The 22,385-nt window shown below is 39.9% G+C and overlaps 1 protein-coding gene across 1 annotated transcript; it reads right to left on the bottom strand.

Moving 5' to 3' along the window:
* Positions 1 to 3,651: 3,651 nt before the first annotated feature.
* On the bottom strand, positions 3,652 to 21,991 carry LOC117372983 (solute carrier family 26 member 6). Its single transcript, XM_055223356.1, has 16 exons — positions 21,883 to 21,991; positions 21,661 to 21,800; positions 18,485 to 18,649; positions 16,394 to 16,546; positions 15,176 to 15,258; positions 14,041 to 14,188; positions 13,291 to 13,404; positions 13,137 to 13,214; positions 12,242 to 12,337; positions 11,432 to 11,538; positions 10,831 to 10,906; positions 10,362 to 10,451; positions 7,427 to 7,591; positions 5,740 to 5,794; positions 3,985 to 4,094; positions 3,652 to 3,765 (listed from the first exon to the last, which is right to left on the bottom strand). The coding sequence occupies exons 1-16, from the start codon at positions 21,989 to 21,991 to the stop codon at positions 3,736 to 3,738; spliced, it is 1,719 nt and encodes a 572-aa protein (XP_055079331.1). The 3' UTR covers positions 3,652 to 3,735.
* Between the last annotated feature and the right edge of the window lie 394 nt (positions 21,992 to 22,385).

Here is a 22,385-nt window from a genome sequence, read left to right as displayed (position 1 = left end):
TATTATCAAAGTGCATTAGTGAAGCTATAGCTCCTCTCCTCCAGTCAGTCTTGTCTCGTGTCTTGATATAGGTTGGACATTGCTTTAAAGTCTAGCGGGGTCAAAGTTTGAGCTTATTTGCAACAGCTCCCAACAATAACAAAAGATCAAACAATGCAATGAGAAAAATATATAATACTTATTGAGAATTTTGTGCATGGTTAATGTGTCCAATGAAAAACAATGTCTTATTTAAAGGGTGACTATTGACACTAGTAATATATGTCTATTTTCTGCACGTTTATCTGCTGTGCAATTATTCTAAAGCTACTAGAGGTTGTAAAGGGTTAAGTGAATGAGTGAGAATCTGTCAATGGTTACTCAAAGACGATGTTTCAATGTTCAGACAATGATTCAAAAGTTTCTTGGAAAGCATTGAACAGACATCTGTAAAAAAAAAAAATATATAAAACGATTCAGCTGGGAGATGAAAAAGAAACAATCTGGAAAGCCAACATGGTGAGCGAAAGTTTAGTGTTCATTTTGTCGGCTGTTCATCAGTTATCGTCAATGCCATATTTTTGTCGACTAAAACAAATATAAGTTAAATAAAAAGTTATCAAAAAGGCTAAAACTCTGATTAACATTTTGTGCAGTTTAGTGTAAAGTGAAGACTAGTTCAATTTTTTTTAAATCCCAGAGCCCCAGAAATAGAGCAGAGAAAATAAAGTGAATATATGAATGGAAGACCCAAACAAGGAGATGAATGGATGTTGTGCAAAAGGACATTTAAGTTAGTTATTTGTATGCAGAGACTTGGGCCAGATAAAGAGGAGGTTGCACTATGCACTTATCCCCAGACACTCCCATGAATAATATGATTATGAGCCCAATAAAAAGGGACTAATGTTTGTATTACTCATTGTCAGCCATTTTGCTCTTATCATAATGAATTGGCTTGAATTAATTTATTAGAGCTGTGTTGACAAACCATTAGTCAGGAGTTTGTACCATGATGCAGTGATTTTTCAGATTTAAAGTCGCTGTATGTGATTTTCTTTTTTCTGTGTCACTGAGAAAAATTTGCTTTACCCCAGTACAGATATATTGTATAAGCAGCTCTTAAGTAGAATTGAGATCACTGTGTGCTGTCTATAGGTAAATAGTTTAAATGTTTTATCCTGTAAGAATCAGGAAGTACACTGTTAGCCTGCTAGTTGCCCTTAGCATTACTGTGACACGCAAAAGTTCTCTTAAAACTGTGTAAAGCACTTATAATCTCATCATGGTGAATAATTTGGGTGCTTGGAATGCACAAGGTAGGTGAGGAATAACTTTGGACCTCTTGATTAAAATAAACTAATTGTGTTTTTACAAATTTATGTTAAAAGGAAAAAGTGAAAAATGCACTGTGTCATACCCTACGGCTTTTAGTAATCTTTATTTTTTGCATCCTGGCGTAACCATTAACATTAAGGGACTCTGAAGCCTGAACTACTTCCCCTGAACTCTTTTTTGTTCATAATGGGAACTAGTGCATTCTGTATGATGGAGTATAAGGGTCACATTTTGCAGGTGCAATGACAATAAAGTCATAACATTTCAACATTCAAGTCGAAATTTACTAAGAATAAAGTCGATGCCAGAAAAAGTAATAATTTTATGAGAATAAAGTTGTAATATTTCGAGATTAAAGTCTAAGCCAAAAAAAAAGTTACATTTAATGATTTAGGGGTCGGTGCAAACCAAAGCAAACACAGACTGCAAAAGACTGGTGCTTGGATGAGTTAAAAGTTTACATAAATGTTCATAAAGGAGGACAAACTTTGAAATGCTGACATTTTACATGCCATGTTTACGTGCCATGTGTTTGTAACTTATTAGACAGATCACCACCACACTTCAGCTGCCACCCCTTCGCTCGTACTCATTAATCACAAACTGTTGAATGTAACAGGCTACATTTTTTTTCCCATTGAGTGGCTGGACTCCTCCTTGCAAAAAGCATGCAGAGCTTGGCGTTCCCTGGGCCTCACTGGGCACAGAGGCTGTGCTCCGAGCCGCAAACAAGTGGAGGAGTCAGCAAGATCTTTATCTATACTCTGCTCCACTTCTCCATTGTTCGGTGGGCACTTTGCACACAACCGTTGTTCAAAGATGCTCATTGTGGATAACTCCAGCCCCTCGTTATGGGCTTGTGGAGTCGTGTGCACTGGGCAGCTCTGGTTTATAATGTAGCCATAATGGAGCCTGAGCCCTATTGCCACTGCGCTGCTCGGTTTCTGTCTCCAAATGTGCACAGTTTAGTCCAATGCACAGCTGAAACTGGCATTAGTCCCTTATCCTGATGTCAGTGTCCTCCCCAGGAGCACTCATCTGCACACAGAGGAGCATGGGGGTTATTTCTGGGGAAATTATTCAAAGGTTGTTAATGTTATGGTCAGCACTTTAAGATCTACATCAATCGTATGTAGTTTTTTTTATTTTGAGTTAAGTTTTTCTGCATTTTGACATTGATGCCAGCCCCTAAATCTTAATAAAATTACATATTTACATCTACAACTTTATGCTTTTAAAATTACGCCTTTAATGTTGAAATGTTACAATTTTATTCTCGTAGTGCCCATATAATTTATTTCTTAATGTGACCATTATACTCTGTCGTAATTTTGTATGGGATGCTTGTGGATTAGTTCAAATTCCTAATTTGGCAAAAGTTTAACATTTTTATGGCTCGAGACAGAAACACTTAATGATTTTTGACTGTCTTTAACATGTTACATAATGTGTCCTGTCTGAACATTTGAAGTATTTGAAGTTGGTGGAGTGTGTACCAACATTTGTGTTTAATGGTCCAATGTGGCGAGTTTGAGTATGAGTATGTAGTACTGAGTATGTTTCGATGATGAAAGATGGTTCTGGTTGGCAGCATTCACTTCAGACGTAACCAATTTAGGAACTGCATGTCCTACTTCTCCTTTTAGAACAATGTGTTTAGAGAGATACAGGGAAGCCTTTAAGGGGCTGTACCATTTTTTTCTTTTCATGTAATAGAGTAACATTTATCTTGCCCCACTGTAGCAAAAACACTTGTCTCTGAAAATCGTAAAAGCGCTTAACTAACTATTAACTATTTGTAGTGAATAATTAGGACGCTAGGAATGTGATAAGAAAGTGAGGAATAACTTTGGGCCACTGAAACGGTTTTCCACAACTTTTTCAATAAAAATCAGGCAGGCCTATAGCGCCGTTAAGTCAGAATTAAACCACAATTAAATTAGAACTATAATAAATATAAAATAAAACACAACTAAGTTAAACCATTGCTAAAGAAGTCAAAATCAGAACTAAATTATAGAATCTTAGGAACACAGAAATTATAATAAAACTGTACTGGCTTAAAACTAGGGTCCTCAACATGATTTACAACTTCTTTACAATTTTTATTACTGAAAAATATGAAAAACAAAGAAAGTGTAAGTACGTTGGTAAGTCAGTAATGTCATGATAATAAAAATGACAGAAATATAGTAGCAAATGTTCACCTATTAAGAACACTATTGTACCCCATACAGGAGCTACACAGGTTAAAATTTCTAAACTCCACGTGACTTTTCTTTTCTCTTTTCAGCCATCTCTTGTTGAAGAACCTATAGATCAGTGGAGAAGGAGCTGGTGTTTTCTGTCCCCATGTTTGTGAGGGAGTGAGATCTCTTCCATTTCTGACATATTTGATATCTTCAGACAGAATCAGCTCTAAGTCTGAGGACAATCTGGATTTGATTCCTGAAAAAGATTTTGCTTAATTGTTAATTTATTTATGTTTTATGGGCATATATGTTTTAGCTTGATTACTTTTTACTTGTCGTTTAAGGACTTTGAGTGTAAATGAAACAAAATGCTACATGGTGAAAATTCCAGATAGAGAATTTAGAATAATATTGAAGATTTATGGTTGTATAAAACTGTACTAAATGTGTATATGAAAAAAGTGCGAAAACCTACTTCCACATTCGTCGTTGTCATTGAGTGCACACAGTGTTGTACAGCAAAGTGAACAGAAGGGAACAGACAGGAGCTGGACACAGAGCTCCTCATTTGAGTTAGGACAGACTCTGGAAGAATAAAAATGTATTTGTTTAGATTAGTTTAAACCAGCCCTTGAATAACAAAAAACATAACACATAGACAATCTTGAATCAGAACAAATCTTGACAGAAGGTGCAATGGACTCTTGTGAGCTTTAAGCCATGTTAGAATGTTATTTACCTCCTCAAAAATTTACCTGGAGTTGTGTTTTGTTTCATTTAGATGTTTGAGTAACCCTGTATTATTAGTCTGTCTACATCTCCAAAACTCAAAATGCTCTGTTCCACCGTGTGATGTCATGAAGTGGTAATTTTCAAGTTAACAGCAACCTTTTAGCTTTAGTTCAGTAGAGATTGATAATTTCATGGCTAAAAGATTCTAGTGAAGGTGTATGGAGTTTAAAAACCCAGTGGAGTATGACATCTCAAGGGTGTTTTCCGTTTAAGAGAATGACACAGTATAAATATGCAGGGTTTGAGTGTTAAACATATATTAATTCACAAATGTTTCACACAGAAACTTTGCATATTTAGGCTGTTGTCATGATCCCTGTCTGTTCTGCCCCTTTTTGTTCTTTCTCCCCTCCCTTCTGTGTCTGAGCCTGGAGCTGGGACGGAGATCTTGGCTCCTCCCGTGCACACCTGGGGCTAATCGACAATCAGCTGCACCTGGGGAGGATAAGAGGAGCCAGGACCTGACACTCGGCGCCAGATCGTCCGTGTATCTTTGTGGTTTGTGGCTCAGTTCATGTTTTTTCGCTTTTTGACTCTGCTAAACTGGATACTTTTGCTCCTCACCAGACCCTGCTCTTCTCTACCGGTACTGTTCATCCCATCTCAGTCTCTGCTACTCACGCTCTGTCCTTGGACCATGGCAAATACCCCGCTCCCGACTCACCGATTGATCCACCGTCATTTTTGCACTTGCACTCCTGTAAATAAACACTGTTAAACCTTTCCCTGAGTTCTGTCTTTTTGGTCCTTCCTGTCAGACGTGCTGCTGTGTTCTGTTTGGCGCTGGCCCTGTTTCACCTCGTAATGTCATGCTCCACTGTGTTTTTAAACTCCATACACCTTCACAAGAATCATTTGGATATTTTCAACCCTGGAATTCCCAATCTACTGAACTACAGGTATAACTGCTTCATGACATCACAAGGTGGAACAGAGCATTTTGAGCTTTGGAGATGCAGACAGACTAATAATAACGGGTTACTCAACATGTGAATGAAACAAAACTTAACTCCAAGTATGTTTTTGAGGAGGTAAATGCTCTGAAATTCCATTTTGGTGTTATATCTAGGGCATTTACAGCCAGCACAATAATAATACTCCCTACGGATGGAAGCATAGCAGGACTGGACTCCACTAGATTAGAATAATGTCTTGAAGGTTCATGTTTCCAGGTGCTGGGTCTCGTACAATGATGGTAAATAAACTTCTCCTCTTCTCTCACGAATCCATATTGTATCATTTAGGACCTTTGGCACTTTCAATACTTTCATAGTAAATTTAAATGAGCTAAATAACAACATTTTATTTCTGACAGTTACTTTCACCACAGCTTGAGAACCATAGCTAAACTGGTCTACATGTCATTTTCCTGGTCCTGTTTTGTTTGTTTACAGTGCTCTTATTGACATCATTATAGCGCGAACAACACGACACTAACCTGAACACGCTGCGATCACCACCGTCCCTCCTACAGACTCCACCTCCTCCATCACCTTCAAAACGCACAACGCTTACAGTTAAAACAAAGCACAGGTGACTAATAGGCCCAACAGACATTATCTAACGCTCATAACTGTAAACCAAGCCCACCAATCAGGGTCAAGGTGGGAGTCAGACCGACCAATCAGAGCGCAGCGTTTAATGACCACTCCAGCCCGAACTCTCAGACACTCAATTACAGTGTGATAAAAATAGATTGTACAACAGTTCAGTCCTGCTTCATTGCACCGCGCACAGCAGAGCGGACAGGAGATGACTGTTCTCTTACTGTTCAAGTTGGCAAAAATTGGTCGTACTGTGAGGTCTCAAGTAGAAGTATTTGAGCAAAAATGGCAGTATTGTCTAAGAGCGTTTAAGAGATAACCGCTTATTCTTTGTCAATTAGTTTTATAGCAGTGCAAGGTAGGTTTCAGAGGTAGTCATCTGGACACTGGATTTGAAATCGAAACATTTTAACTTTCATCCACAAGCTGTTTTCAGTATGATGCTACTGGTCTGAGACATTAGGATTTATAGGTGTCTTCAACTATTTCTAGACAAATGAAGATTTGATACATGTTTTATTATAGTGGTGTTAGAGGTGGTCAGAACTGGAGTACACACTCAAGACAGCTGAAGAGAAACATGCAAACTCTGCACAGAAAGGCCTGGGAGTAGAACCTGGAACCTTCTTGCTGTGGAGTGTGAGCGACAGTCCACATGTCTCTCTCTCTCTCTGTGTGTGTGTTTCTCTCTCTGTTTCTCTGTCTCTCTCTCTCTGTTTCTCTCTCTGTTTCCCCGTTTCTCTGTCTCTCTCTCTCTCTGTTTCTTTATTTTTCTCTCTCTGTTTCTCTCTCTGTTTCTCTCTCTGTTTCTCTGTCTCTCTCTGTCTCTCTCTGTTTCTCTCTCTGTTTCTCTATTTCTCTCTCGCTATTTCTCTCTCTGTTTCTCTGTCTCTCTCTCTGTTTCTCTCTGATTCTCTGTTTCTTTCTCTGTTTCTCTGTCTCTCTGTTTCTCTATTTCTCTCTCTGTTTCTCTCTGATTCTCTGTTTCTCTTTCTCTCTGTTTCTCTCTCACTATTTCTCTCTCTGTTTCTTTGTTTCTCTCTGTTTCTTTCTCTGTTTCTCTCTCTGTTTCCCTGTTTCTCTCTCTGTTTCTCTGTCTCTCTCTCTCTGTTTCTATTTATTTATTTATTTATTTATTTATATATTATCCTGGTTTGGTTAGCTTGAGTCTTGTTTCAGTTTAGTCCCAATTTTGATTCCGCCTTTGTGTAAGTGAATTTGCACCATTTGGTAAATGCTTAACCCACTGAGCCATGTTGAATAAAAGTTTTTTGTTTAAGAAAAAAAATAAAAAATATATAAAATAATAAAAAATAAGAATTTATATGTGCAAATACTACAAAAATTCTTGACTTTTTGTTTTACCTACAGCTGGGAGAAAATGTCATATTGTGTTTTGAGTTTATCTGCCAGCGATACACACTAGAACACTGACTCACACATGACTAAGCTGCAGCCTCTAAAACTGTACTTGAACTCACTCAAACAGTAACTGCTCCGTTCCGAAAATCACACTTTTTTCAGTGCATCGTAATACAAAATTTATTGTTAAATCTAACATATTTATTTAATATTTCTTACCTTTGAGAGAGCTTTCATGGCCACAGAATCTACAAACTGGACTGAGCTGAAATCCAGGACTAAAGATCGGGTTTGAGGGGAAGAGGGGGAAGAGGAGGAAGAGGAGGAAGAGGAGGTGAGAGGGGTGGACTGACCCTCAGGTGAAACCATCATAGCCTTTATTGTCTGCAAGGAAAAATATCACATATAAATTACACTAAAATAAAGACATGTTATTAGAGGCTCTGTACCATGATGTTTACTCACTTTAAAACATGAAAACAAACTAGTTCACTTTAAATATTTGCAGTGGTCCAAAGCTCTTCCTCACATACTTTCTGCATTATGAGCGTCCCAGTCGTTCACCCACAGACTGTGTATATAAATGAACATAGCTAACCTGTTAACTGCTGTGTTCCAATAGGATGTGATTGTGGGCTGTGCTTCTGGCTCCATTGACTCTAGCTCCAATTTAATTTACATTATTATTACAAATTGTCGCCCCTCTCTCTATAAATGCTGCTGTCAGCTCCTCATTTTGGTCTTAAAATGTTCGTATTGACCCGTTCTGCGTGATCCTGGTATTTGTCTTTGACTATTGTGTCTATAACTCAAGCTATGAACATTAATAACAGACAAATCAGGTGCCTTCTCTTCCCGAGGTTACTCCAGCTAGCCTTAATAATTGCTTGGATTGACAGCGTTGCTAAGCGCCCGTCCATTACTAAACCAGTAGTGCGGCAGTAAGGAGCGTTACCTTCCACAGCTTCGCTCCAGATTGGCCCTTTGGTTGCTATGATACTCGTGGTTGGAATTCCAAATGAGGCTTGGCCAAAATTCGCCCTGTAACTCCTCTAGCCTCGATGAGCTTCGTTTGACTGGAGCCGAATGCTATGGGTGACGTCAGACTCACTTAGTCCACTTCTTTATACAGTCTATGTACTCACTGCAAAGATTTTATATGTGCTTTTCACAGGGACGGCGCTACCATTAGGCAAGAGTAGGTGGTGCCTAGAGCCTCCTACCCTGAAGGGGCCCCCGATCAATTGCCCTTCAGTGCCACCAATGGCCCAGGCTTCAGACCCATTTGATATTCTCTCAATATCACAATGAATGAGAGTAGTTTATTTTTAAACAAAAAACACCATCAAAATATTACAGGATTGTCACATACCTCTTTCAGGTTAGGCTGGACTAGTCCAGGAGTGCACACTGAGTGGGAGGGGCCCTGCTGCTGCGGTAGTTTCAGAGATATTTACAAAATGGACACCAGTTGAATTATTCTTGCTCTTTGGAGATGCGTGAAGATGCCTGTGTGGTGAGGTAGGCAAAACTCTCACTTTTTACTGTACTTTCCTAGTAAAAAAATTCTATTCTGTCAACTGGACAAAAAGTTTTTGAGTGAAGATGTTTCACTGCTCGTCCAAGCTGCTACTTCAATTCTGAGCAGATTGCCGATGGACACTACTTTCCTAGATTTATTTCCCTTAAGACACTCAAAAAAGCGTGTTCACAGAATCCATGTCCATCCTTAGACAAATCTGATGAGTGAACGAGCGATGAATACATTGAATGTATGTTAATTACCTGCATATTAACTGTGCCTATTCACATGCTGCAGCCACAAAATATCACTGTTGTACATATTAATTGTCCGCATAATCAGAAGCAGGCAGACGACAAACTGAACACCCACTGAAAAAATAAGTCTAGACTCAAACCATCACTTAAGCCACTTAATATGATGAATTTCTAGGTCCACCTGTGTAATATTTGCTATTTAATCAGCCCTACCTTGGACTTTCAGCACCCAGACAGATTTGAACTAATTAATTTGGATCTAACTTGCTCCTCTCTCGGAGAGTGGAGCAGACATGCACAACACGCACGTTCTCTCCTCAAACTCCACTGACTGAAGGGGAAATGAACCATGTAAATGCAACTTCAGACAGCTCTCACATATGTATATATATTTTGATATCCAAATTAGCCATGTACATCTGTAATGCGGTGTTATGTGCTCAGACACACACAGAATCTCCTTCTAAAGTAAAGGATGAAAACTGCAGGGTGAAAACCTAATAGTCATGGACTGAGAGTTGATTTCATAGAAGAGTCCTCACAGTGTTTTTTGTTTGATCTCAGAGCTAGGCCTTCCATAGAAATCAGGCATTTTATTATTTTATCACGTTTTGTTTTATCAAACTGATTTCTGTGAGTAGACCTGTTACTGTAAGCTGTAATTGACAAAAACAAAAACATAATTGTACCCTAAACTGAAGTTTTCAGTTCACCTTAAATAAAATAAATAGATATGTGTGTCTGAAGAACAATGGGGAAAAACAGATCATAATATAAATTGGATTTTGGAGTCGAGTTCCACATTTGGAATTCCAACCGTGAGTATCATAGCAACCAAATAGCCAATCCAGAGCGAGGCTTCCCCCGCGCACACTGCTGGTTTAACAGGGAGCGGGCACTTAGCAACGCTGTCAATCAAACCTGTTGCTAATGCTAGTGGGAATGAAGGTAAAGTGCCTGATTTATTTGTTATTGATATTATATATTGAATCATGGACAAAATAGCAAAATACAAACATGAAGATCATGTAGAACGGGTCAATATGTTCATTTTAAGTTGATGGAGCCGGAGGTGCACCTGTGCTCACTTTCTCTTTGGAACACAGTGGCCAGCACTTTAGCCATGTCCATTTATATACAATATACAGTCTATGGTAAAACACTTAGCATGCAAATTCACACTTCTTGATTATTGGACAATAAAACTATTTCTAATTAGATACAGACAGCACGTAGCTGACTCATTTTGACATTAAGAGCTGAGTATACCATATCGCTATACAAGGGTAAGACATATTTTGTTGAGAGGATTGGGGGAAAAAAACGTTGCGGGCCCTTTAATATGTTGTTGATGAAATGTTAATAACTACTGTACCTCTCTGACAGAGCTGAAGATCAGGTCACTGTTGACGAAGTAGAGTGAACCAGGACAAGACAGGACACTTACTCCTGGGACCAGTTTGGCCTGGAGGATGATGGACATGGACAATGTTTTGAAAAAAGGCAAGGCAAGTTTATTTGTATAACGCAATTCATACACAAAGTAATTCAAAGTGCTTTACAGAATAAGAAAGACATTACAATCATAATACAAACAAATCAAAACATAAATAATCACAAATCATCATCTAGATCATTAAAAGAGAAGAGTGCAGAATAAAAACCTTTCAGTCATGTTTCAGCAAAATTGAACTGGTGAACAATGTATCATAAATGCATATATTGTCTTCTATAGTTTTTTTATTTTTATTTTATTTTTATTTTTTTTTATCACAGTCCAATCTATATCCTGTTCACATGTTTATCATTTAATATTTTCTTATGTTTTATTTGAGTCATGTTACCTGTGAGAAAACTTTGGCATCTCTATAAAGGCCTGTGTCCGATATTTGACCCAGAATGACAGGAGCCCCTGACAAGCTGAAGAAGAAAAAAATCAAACATAATGTAAAAAAAAAAAAAAAAAAAAAAGTAAATCATCGATCCATTCATCCATCCATTTTCGTGAGGGCAGCAGTCTAAGCAGGGACTCCCAGACTTCCCTCACCCCAGACACATCCTCCAGGTCCTCCAGTAGGAGCCCGAGGTGTTCCCAGGCCAACCGAGAGACATAGTCCCTCCAGCGTGTCCTGGGTCTTCCCCGGGGCCGCCTTCCAGTGGGACATGCCCGGAACACCTCCCCAGGGAGGCGTCCAGGAGACATCCTGGACAAATGCCCGATGTAAAACATGTCCCAAAAAAAAAAAAAAGTTTAAAAATGCCCAAACTAGAGATATTCACAAGCATGAGGAAGAATGCTAGCTTTGTAAACAATGACTCATCTGCTGAACATTTGGAACGAGTTGGCGACCCACATCTCAAAAATTCAATCATAACATTCCAAATATATAATTAAAGCCATGTTGAATATTCTTTGAAAACTGAAATGTTGTACTCTAAACTCACCGCTGAGTCCTGTAGAGCACAGAGAGCAGGGAGATGACCACAGACACAGCCAGCCCCAAGTCCAGGTTGAAGACCAGAGTGGAGAAGAAAGAGGCCACCCAAACACACTGAGGAGGATACAGACATTTCAACATGGAAAGGTTTGGTATGAGATCTTAATTCATTTCAATAGTCACCTAATATGCAACTACAAAAGACTGTGCCTATATTATGTATATACACAATATAATATTACCTAAAATGGTGCTTGCACCTGATTTAAATGTATTCTTGTCAAGATAAATGCTCTTTATATTATGCATTGTAAGGTAAATAGGCAAGGCATTCATTTTAAATAGCATTTTCTCTGGTAGTGATTAACACAGAAGCTACTGACAGGATTGACTTTTTCATCCAACCAGCCAGAATATTACTAATAATCATGGAAAACCAGCTGCATGACACCATCGATGATCTGATCCCTGATTCTCTGTCATGGTGCATTTTCAAGAGTGACCAATAAACCTGAAGAAAGCAGAGACTGGAGAATGAACAACTATAAGGAAATAACTGCATGACACTATCCCAGACAGTTGTTTCTGTGTCATGGTGCAATGTCACAGCGGCAGAAAGGACTAGGTAAGGCTAAAGGTTCAAACTAAAACATTCCTGACCCATGGTTTGAAATCTGTTACAGGCTCCTGGACAAAATGTTATTAAATATCAGTCCAACACAAGTGACAAGTGACTAGAGTATGTAGTACATCTGTATAGAAAAATCAGAAGTGAAGTATTTTAGTGTTTGAACATGTCATGTTATGTGTAACTGACCAGGTCTGTCCTGTCTGTCCTCCAGAGCTCACACACGTCTCTGAGCTGTGTCACAGTTTTCTGAAGGTTAACCACGATCACTGCAGCCAAGACACACTGTAATCACAAGCTATTGAGTCATAAACGCAGTCAGTATACAGCAAAAATAAAAGCACAACACCAGATACAGAGAGGGCATAACATGGATCAACAGAGACGTGACAGAGGGACATTTACTGAACATTTAAAGCCCCACTCTGTAACATTTGTGGTGGTAAGCACAGCTGCTTTTGCCTGTGAAGATAAATTATACTTAGGAACATTCCAGGTGAAGTCATTCCATGGAGCCCAGTGGTGGAAGAAGTACTCAATTTTGTTATTTAAGTAAAAGTACAGATACCGGAGCAAAAATATACTTAAGTAAAAGTATCACATCAACTTTCGTACAATTATTAAAGTAACCATTTAAAAATGTACTTAAAGAGTAAAAAGTATTTCAGATTTTGAGATCTAATAAAGTTTCAAATGTGAGGATTTTGATGAAGATTTATGCTGAACAGGAACAATATAATCGATCAATAATTTTTTTTATTTGTATATTTTAGTTTGCTCAAACTACGAACGTGCTAAAAAAATACCCCTCAACCTTTTCAGCAGGTTAGTTTCAACAGATAATAAAAAATAGAGTAGAAAATAACGATACCTGCTCTCAAAAGTAGTGAAGTAAAAGTAAAAAGTATCCACTTTAAAATGTGCTTGAGTAAAGTACATATACCTAAACTTTATGCTTAAGTACAGTACTTTGCTACTTTTAGTTTGTCATGTTAGTCCACTGATGGAGTCTACCAGGTTAAAATATTCTGCAGTGGGGTTTTAATGATATGAGTGTTCTGTAGAGACTGTAAGACATTTTTACCTTTGGCAGTTGTTCAAATAGGTGTCCGATCTTCAGCAAAATCAGTAAAATCATCGAAGCTGACACCAAACCAGCCACCTGCCATAAATTAAGGATAATATATTATAAAATGGTTTTAGTTTGCATATTAGTACAAAAACTTCTAATGACGCACCTGAGTTTTGACGCCGATGCTGTCCTGCACAGTACTTCTGGAGAAAGAGCAGCTGACTGTAAAACACTGGAACATGGATCCCACCGAGTTACACAGACCCAACGCCAACAGCTCCTGCATGGAATACTCAGTTAAAATTATTACACGATTAAGAATGTTAATATAATATATATGTTATAAAATCTCAATCTCTGTTTTGTTTCATTCCCCAATCTCTGTTTGGGTACCACAATAGTTGGTTTCCTCAGCAGAGCCTTGTGTGTTTTCCTCCACAGTACAGACACATGGGGAGTTGTGTAACAGCAGATCTGAGCTGCCACTTGATTTGGGATAGAGCCAATTAGGTCTGGCAGTGACATCATTTGGAAGTGGGAAATGTAGGACAAGATGAAAATTAAATATCCTACCAACTATCTAGCACCAAAACATATGCAGACTCTGTTACTACTACTACCACTACTATTACTACTAAAACTATTACTACTACTGCTGCTCCTACAGCTACTGCTATTAATGGCTTGAATTTCAATTGAGATTCAGTCATTTCTAATTGTCAGTGGTAAACTTCAGTGTTTTTAATGGGCAGGTCTACAGCAAATATTCAGTAAAAGCATGTGTTTTGGAGCAGACTTTGAAGGAAGACATATGATCATTTTTGTGTTAAATGACAACATTTAAAAGTCCGTATTGTTTATTGTTTATGTTCACAAAAAATAATTGCTTTAGATAATAAACACACAGGGACAGTACCTGGTTGTGGTTCACTTTGTATCCATGTTTTTGGGCAAAGACTGTGCCGAGGGCGGAGAGGAAGCTGAATCCAACCAGAGCAGCGGAGAGGGCAGGGAGGAGGAGAGAGGAGAGGGAGGAGAGACAGGGAAGGGAGGGGAGGGAGAGGCTGAGAAGACAGAGGAGACACTTTCAACTATCATATCAATCTAAAATGGTGAAAAAACACATTTTAGATCTAACTCTTAAAGGCACACTATAGTTGCATTTTCATGAAGGGCCGTCATCTTCTTGTGTCTGTCTTATTGTTGGGTTTTAGATGACATCACAACATTCTTTAGGCTGATATGATGTAATACAGATGGAGGGCAGCTAAAATAACTACTGTTAAAATGCTTAGATTATGTTGTTGTGTGATGTTGTAATACAGTGAGCTCTAGACTCTAGTAGAAATGATCAGGTTCCACATCTGTGAATTTACCTTTTAGAAATTTCATGGCGAAGAACAACATAATCAAAAGAAAAACTGTCTCCTGAACCCCCTCTGGGAGTATGACATCATCACATCATAGAATGAAAACCACCAATTGCTTTGTTTGGAATGTTCCACAATATGGCATTAAACTTACCTATCTTGCATTTATTAAATTAGTGCTTTATTGCAAATACCCTGAAAACATGCATTCTTATGGAGAGCGGGTTCGCCTCTCAACAGATGTGAGCTGTAACCTGGTTAAAGCCATACTATGGAACATTTCAGACAAAGCAATAACAGCTCCATGATGACAGGTGGCACTCCATCAAAAAGTTGCATGGTTCACATCTAAGCTGTTTTATAGCACAGTGGTCCTCAACTGATGAGCAAGGACCCAAATGTACCACAGGACAGTGGGTTATTAAAAAATGCACACAATGTTCAATATTAATTTGGGAATTTTATATCCATGTGTGAATTGACCATTTAATATCACACAGTGAACATTATAGAGTGTACATTAAATTAGATTTTCATATTTGATTTTGAATTGACTGTTTTTGTTTTTCTTATTTCATACCGCACATTTCTCCATATGTCCAGAATTCTGTCAGCAGCACTGCCCCAGTGATGTAACAGTGGACACAAACAGTGACAGTTGAATGGTTTGGTTGTACTGACCCACTGGGAATGTGCCCCACCACCTGCACATGGTACGACCCGGACAGGTCCATCTGCACGGACACTAAAGTGCTCACGATGATCTGAAACACACAAATATATATTTTGCTCAATATATTACTTTAATTAGTAAACAAGTAAATTGATAAATAATAAAGTAGTTGAAAATATGAAACAGTAGCATTTTCTAGAATGAGGACATACATCAAATTAAATTACTTAGGCTTGTTAGTTTAAATTCTAGTTTTCAGAAAAGAAGATTTTTATTTAAAACAAAACATATCGAACTCTCCATTCATTCCCAGATGGATGACAATGCAGTGTCCGTTCGCTTGCTGCCTCTCTGTTCCTCTGTTGTTATGTGTGTGCCTGTGTGTGTGGTGCCTGACTCATTTGGACTTATGTAAGACTTTGAGTAAGTCTGTGGGATCAGGAGCCATCAGGTCTCACAATGACATCATGTGGACCACAGAAAATAGGTCAAGTTCTGTAGAGTGTTTGTGCCCTCATTTCTGAGAGCCCTTAGACACAAATGCTGTGGAGTGTTTTTGATCATTTATGAGAACATCTTTGCAATCAGCGTCTCCCCATTTGGCTTCTTGTTTTTGAGGTCATGATCACAGCTCTACTTCTGTATTACATTTGGCATATGTTTTACCCCAGGTACACACACAAAAAACTAAAATGTTGATATTAAACACTTAATTAAAATAAAATATAAAACACCTCAATTGAAAACGGTGATATAACAAATATATTTGAGGTCAACATTTCAGAAGGTATTTTAATAATAATGCAATGCATTGGATTTATACAGCACCTTTCAAAATACCCAAAGCGCTTTACATTGCATTATTCATTCACTCCATACTCGGTGGTGGTAAGCTATTATTGTAGTCACAGTTTCCCTGTGGTGGATGGACAAAAGGCATTGGTCACCCCAACCACCACTAACACTCACACACACACCGCATTCATACTAAGCAATCTGGATGAAATGTCTTACCTAAGGACACAACAACAGTTTTCACTAAAGCCTTGCTTAGCTTCAGAGATCTGACGAGATTGGACATTGACAAGGTTGAATGGCCACAATAGCTAGATGAGATATCATATTCAACAGTACCTATTTACAAAAGTGCTTTAATATGAAATTGCTCTATAAAACATGAGACAAAAATTGCTTTTCAACCTAAATAGTGTTTATCTAGGTGTTACCATGATGAGCTCCCAGGGCATGGCCACAGGGAGTTTGTGTTTGAATCTGTTGTTCAGAAGTTTTCCTCCGATCAGAACCACAATGGAGACTGAAGACAGGACCAGAGCAGCAGGGAGGGAGGAGGAGGCACCACACAGCACGTCCCGTAGAGTCTGCAGCACAACAAAACACATTTTGGCAGGCAATACTTGAATTTATATGTTCCCTTCCAATATGCTCAAATTGCTTTGTATTGCATGACTGATTCACTACCCCCACTTATGTTCTCTAGTCACAGCTGCTATGGCAATGGAAATGGAAATGTGGCAGTCCATTGGCGCAAACTGGCTCATCAAGAACCAATCTCTCTCACACATCTCATTTGTACAAAGGTGAGATGGATGAGGTGTCTTGCCCAAGAATAACAGCAGTCTATGCACTGCTTGAGGATTGGGATTGACCAACCAATCTTTGTTTAGGGTGCAAGCCATTGCCCCTTGTTGGAAAATTGTACAGTAGTCAGTGAATGAATGCATGCATTATTTTACCTATAGACATGGAATTTTGATATGATATTTGATATTTAAAGAAATATTAATAACAAACATTTTCATGTGATGTGATGTGTCACAACATGTTGCCTGGAAAATTCAGAATGATATCTCTCTGTATTTTTATACAGACTGATATCAGTCTGCTCCCCACACCCTGCATTGTGCCTCGAGCCGGAACCAGACCTGATCATGCAATCAGATTTGTTTATTTCAGAGACACATACGAAATAAAGGAGCTCATTGTTCACCTATCATATTAAATAAAATAATCACCTCAGATTAATAGAGTTTAATGTTTCACTCACTGATTCTGTAGAAGTCTGCAATGTTTTTTTAGTCCCGTGTTTATTTTTTCCTCGTAAATAGCCATATTTGTTTTGATACAGATGGACTATGCTTGTCCGTGACTGGCTAATCCACCTGTCAATCAAGCCCATCTGAACTCGTGGAGATTTACCAGTGACCAGACACACATCTTGTGTTAGAGAATAGTGTGTTCTGGATCCCAGGCAAACTTATTAGTACCTGACATATTTGTTTTTAAACTAAGAAGTGAATTTAAACTGGATTCAAATACTACTATAATAGTACTGATGAAGTGTATATATTATATTTTCCACACTGCCTTCTCAAACACTGCAGTGACTTGTGGTACTCCTTGGCTCTTGATATTTGAGAGCCGCAGTTACATAAAGCTGAAGATAAAATGGTGCATGTTCAAAGTGTGGCCTCAGGACCTTCTGCTGAGTGGAGCTCTCTCAAACACAACAAGGTCTGAGTATAACTGAGAGGACTGAGAGGAGTGCACTGTCCTTGGCTCTATGTGGTGAGAGCTGGTTTAAGTGTTTTTAAGTCAGCTGATGTAAGAGGAAATAGTCAAGAACACAGTTGTTTTAAAGTACTGACTGTTGAAGTTGACTGCTTTGGAAAAAACGTAAAAACAACCAAGCAAGAGACAAATTTATGTTTTGTCTAAAATATCTAAAATAACAACAAAAAATTGTTTGGTGACTCCAAACACATTACAAGTGCATTATGTAACTTTTTTGGTAAAGAGTATACATCATGTATCTGTCTCCATAGAGATGTTATTGCTTTGTCTGTAATGTTCCACTGAATGGCATTGAACTTATCCATCTCCACGGAGACACATGCCACTATTCATGGGTTTCCAAGTGATGAAAAATGTGTATTGTTGCCATTAAAAATGAGCAACTCAACAAAAAAGCTGTCTTTTTGAATGGTCAGAAATTCTTCAACTATCACCTATAAGCAGGAAGCTGAAAGAAAGTTGAATAGCACTCTTCACAGTCACTAAAAATAGATTGTGACATCCCATTGCAAAGCATTATGGGATGCCCGCTTAGACAAATGTTAAGCAAAGTCCTTCTCCATTAAAACAACCTCCTCACTGCCAATTGTAACATTATAAAAAAAACAAAATTCATTCATAATTTCTGGTTTTACAGAGTGTTTAAAAGTAGAATCTGTTCCATGTGCCAAAGTTATTTCTCAAAATTGCCACAATTGTACGAATGTTACTAAATGCATTCTGACCCATAGTGAAGGCAGCAGTCCAGAGTATCTGTGGGTCTGGAGGCCCATCATCAGAGGCAGCTGTAGAATGATGACGTGCATCCCACCCGCGGCCACATACGCTCGAATCACAGACGCAGAGAGCCAGCGCACCACCCCTCCTCCCACTAGCAACAGCAACGCCAACTGAGGAACATCAAAAAGAACTTCATTATAAAGATTAATTATCTTTGCACAAATAACCATCATGATATTCACTAATACACATTGTAAAAGACATTTTAATTGATGGAAACCATAAAGTAACAACATGGAGTGGCTTTCTATTTCATTAGTTCCGTCACTTTGTTAAATGACAACCACACGGAAGCGATTGTCTTTGTTGTTGTTTCTCTATCGCGGCCAAATTGCATCAAATGCCTTTGCATTTTATGCTCAAATGCACCGAGTGAACACTTAAGAAGTACCGCGTCCCCCATAGTCTTTGTAGGTAAACCCCTAATGCATAATAGAGTGAAACAAAATGTTCAAACTGTTTTTCACTCACAGTTTAATATTGAGTACTAAGCCTTAAAGGTCTCTTGTGAGCTTTAACCTAGGTGGATCCTGAGCTCATGCAGGAGGTTGAGAGGTACCAGCTAGATATAAGGCTCTGATATCCAACTCGAGAGGAGTTGGATCCTCCACTTCTCTGACATTGTCCATGGGAAGAGGCGATGCGCTGGTGTGGGCTTGCTCATAGCTCCACAGCTCAGCTGCAACGTATTGGAGTTCACCCCTGTGAACGAGAGGGTCTCATCACTGCACCTTCAAGTCAGGGACAGGTCTTTTACTGTTGCAGTGGCCTTTGGGCCAATCAACAGTGCTGAGTATCCAGCCTTTGTGTTTTTTTGTTATTTTAGTTCTGTGCTAGCCACAGTCTGTCCATAACAAACACCATGTTTGAGCGCAAGGGTGTCCAAGGGTGACAGGGTGATCTGACCTCCAGCTACATGTCTTGGACACTCGGGGGAAGAGAGGGGCAGAGTTGTCAACTGAACATCACCTCATTGTGAGTTGTGCTGGCCCGAGGAGGAAGCCAGACAGACCTGGTAGACCAAAGCTTATTGTGAGGGTGTGTTCAGAACCTCTGGTGGAGCCCTCTGGCAAAGCATCTGATGCCTATGGCAAACCATCCTATGTAGCTCTCCACCTCTCCACCTGCACTGTTTGCAGTGCAGGTGGAGAGGTGGAACACTGGACCAACTTTATACTCTCCATCGGCTCCTCGAGGGTTCATGGGAGTATGCCCAACCAGTCCACATGTGTTTTGTGGATTTGGAGAAGGCATTCGACCGTGTCCCTCGCGGTGTCCTTTGGGGGGTGCTCCGGGAGTATGGGGTCCGGGGCCCTTTGCTAAGGGCTGTCCGGTCCCTGTATGACCGGAGCAGGAGCTGTGTTCACATTGCTGGCAGTAAGTCAGACCTGTTCCCGGTGCATGTTGGACTCTGCCAGGGCTGCCCTTTGTCACCGGTTCTGTTCATTATATTTATGGACAGAATTTCTAGGCGCAGCCAGGGGCTGGAGGGGGTCTGGTTCGGGAACCACAGGATTTCATCTCTGCTGTTTGCAGATGATGTTGTCCTGATGGCTTTTTCGAGCCAGGACCTGCAGCAGGCACTGGGGCAGTTTGCAGCCGAGTGTGAAGTGGCTGGGATGAAAATCAGCTGCTCCAAATCCGAGGCCATGGTTCTCGACCGGAAAAAGGTGGTTTGCCCTCTCCGGGTGGGTGGTGAGTCTCTGCCCCAAGTGGAGGAGTTCAAGTATTTCGGGGTCTTGTTCACGAGTGAGGGAAGGATGGAGTGTGGTCCGGTCAATCTACATTCCTACCCTCACCTACGGTCATGAGCTCTGGGTAATGACCGAAAGGACAAGATCGCGGATACAAGCGGCCGAAATGGGTTTCCTCCGCAGAGTGGCTGGGAGCACCCTTAGGGATAGGGTGAGGAGCTCAGTCACACGGGGGGAGCTCGGAGTAGAGCCGCTGCTCCTACACATTGAGAGGAGTCAGAGAGGTGTCTCGGGCATCTGCTCAGGATGCCTCCTGGACGCCTCCCTAGGGAGGTGTTCTGGGCATGTCCCACCAGGAGGAGGCCCCGGGGAAGACCCAGGACACGCTGGAGGGACTATGTCTCTTGGCTGGCCTGGGAACACCTTGGGATCCCACCGGAGGAGCTGGAGGACGTGTCTGGGGTGAGGGAAGTTTGGGAGTCCCTGCTTAGACTGCTGCCCCTGCGACCCGGCTCCGGATAAGCAGAAGAAAATGGATGGATGGATGGCAGTTTGCAGTCAAGTGTGAAGCAGATAGAATGAAAATCAGTTCCTTTAAATCCAATGCCTTGGTTCTCGACTGGAAAAGTGGCTTGCTCTCTGCAGGTGGGTCGAGAGTCTCTACCTCAAGTAAAGGAGTTCAAGTATCTCAGAGTCTGGCTCACAAGTGAGGGAAGGATGGCCTGAGAAGGCCTCGAGATACCTCTGTAAGAGCTGGAGGAAGTGTGTGTAGAGAGTGAAGTTTGGGCGTCGATGCTCAAATTGCTGCCTGCGCCATCCTGGCCCGGATAAAGTGCAAGAAAATATATGGCTCAATGGATCGATGGATTCTAGTGAAGGTGTATGAAGTTTAAAAACAAAGTGGAGCAATTCCTGCATTATCAAATGAGGTGGAACAAAGTGTTTTTTGTTTGAGAAAAGAATTCAGCTTGAATATACAGGGTTTCTGTGCTAAACAAAAACTGTTTTTGATGAGGAAACAACATTATAACATAGATCAGAAAATAGTGTAATATGAGCCTTTTAAAATAAGAAAACATTATAGTAGACACATAGAATTTTTTATTTAATCCAATTGTTAACGATATATTTTGTGACTGTAGAAAAGATGCTTCCATATCTGAACGCCTTATGCTACGTCATATTCAGAAGACATTTTTCATGGAAGTGCAGAGTAGTGTTTGGGAAAGTACTGTATACAATAAGATTTCGGGTAAGGTACAATTTAGTCTCTACCTGGGGAAAATTTGTCCACTGCATTTGCACCTTCCTTCAACAGCAACTAGATGGCACCAGGAAGAATAGCCCACCCACCCAGATACAAGTGGGACATGCAATCTCCATACAGAAAAGAGATCCAATCCAATACCACCAAGTATGTGTATTACCTGGATGAGTCCACACATAAAGGTGAGCTGTATGGCCATATTCACTTTGGCTGTCTCCACATCAACCTCTGCTCCAGCCGCATTCTGTTCTACATCAGCTGTGACGGAGCCAATAATGATCGCCAAGACCGCAAACGTACCTGATGCGTTAACGTAAAATAATGTTATAAGTAGTATATAGCGTAAAACTCTAAATGAATGTCAGATTGAAATTTGTATTACCAATGGAGAGATGTCTGGAAGTGCCAAAGATAAAGTATATGATGAGAGGATAGAGAGAAGAGTACAGCCCGTAAACTGGAGGAACCCCCGCCAGCATTGCATTGGCCATTCCTAAAAAAAATAAATGTTCATTGATGTCGTGCCCCATAACACAATAGACACCACCACAGTACAACAACCAGCATCATGTTGAAGAATTAGGCTACTTTAAACTAGGAACTAAACTCCGCCCACAGCCACATTTCAAATAGAGCTGCGAAACTGGAGGACGTAACAAGAGAGCAAGGGGGAAGTAGGGATGGGGTCTGGACATATGAAGAACAATGTGATTGGTCTAATAGGCATCCACACTTCAAACTCCACCCCTGCAGCCAGGTGTTTGTAGTCTCTAGTGATGTCACCAAGCACTTAAAATTGCATAGGCCACTGGAGCCAAGACACATTTAGATTTAGACTAAAATTGCCAAAAAATGACTAGGAACATAGATAGATAGACATAGATA

The sequence above is a fragment of the Periophthalmus magnuspinnatus genome, chromosome 7 (assembly GCF_009829125.3).
Source record: "Periophthalmus magnuspinnatus isolate fPerMag1 chromosome 7, fPerMag1.2.pri, whole genome shotgun sequence".
Classification (NCBI taxonomy): Eukaryota; Metazoa; Chordata; class Actinopteri; order Gobiiformes; family Gobiidae; genus Periophthalmus; species Periophthalmus magnuspinnatus.
Note: the sequence above shows the minus strand (reverse complement) of the source record. Positions and strands in the feature narration are given on the sequence as shown.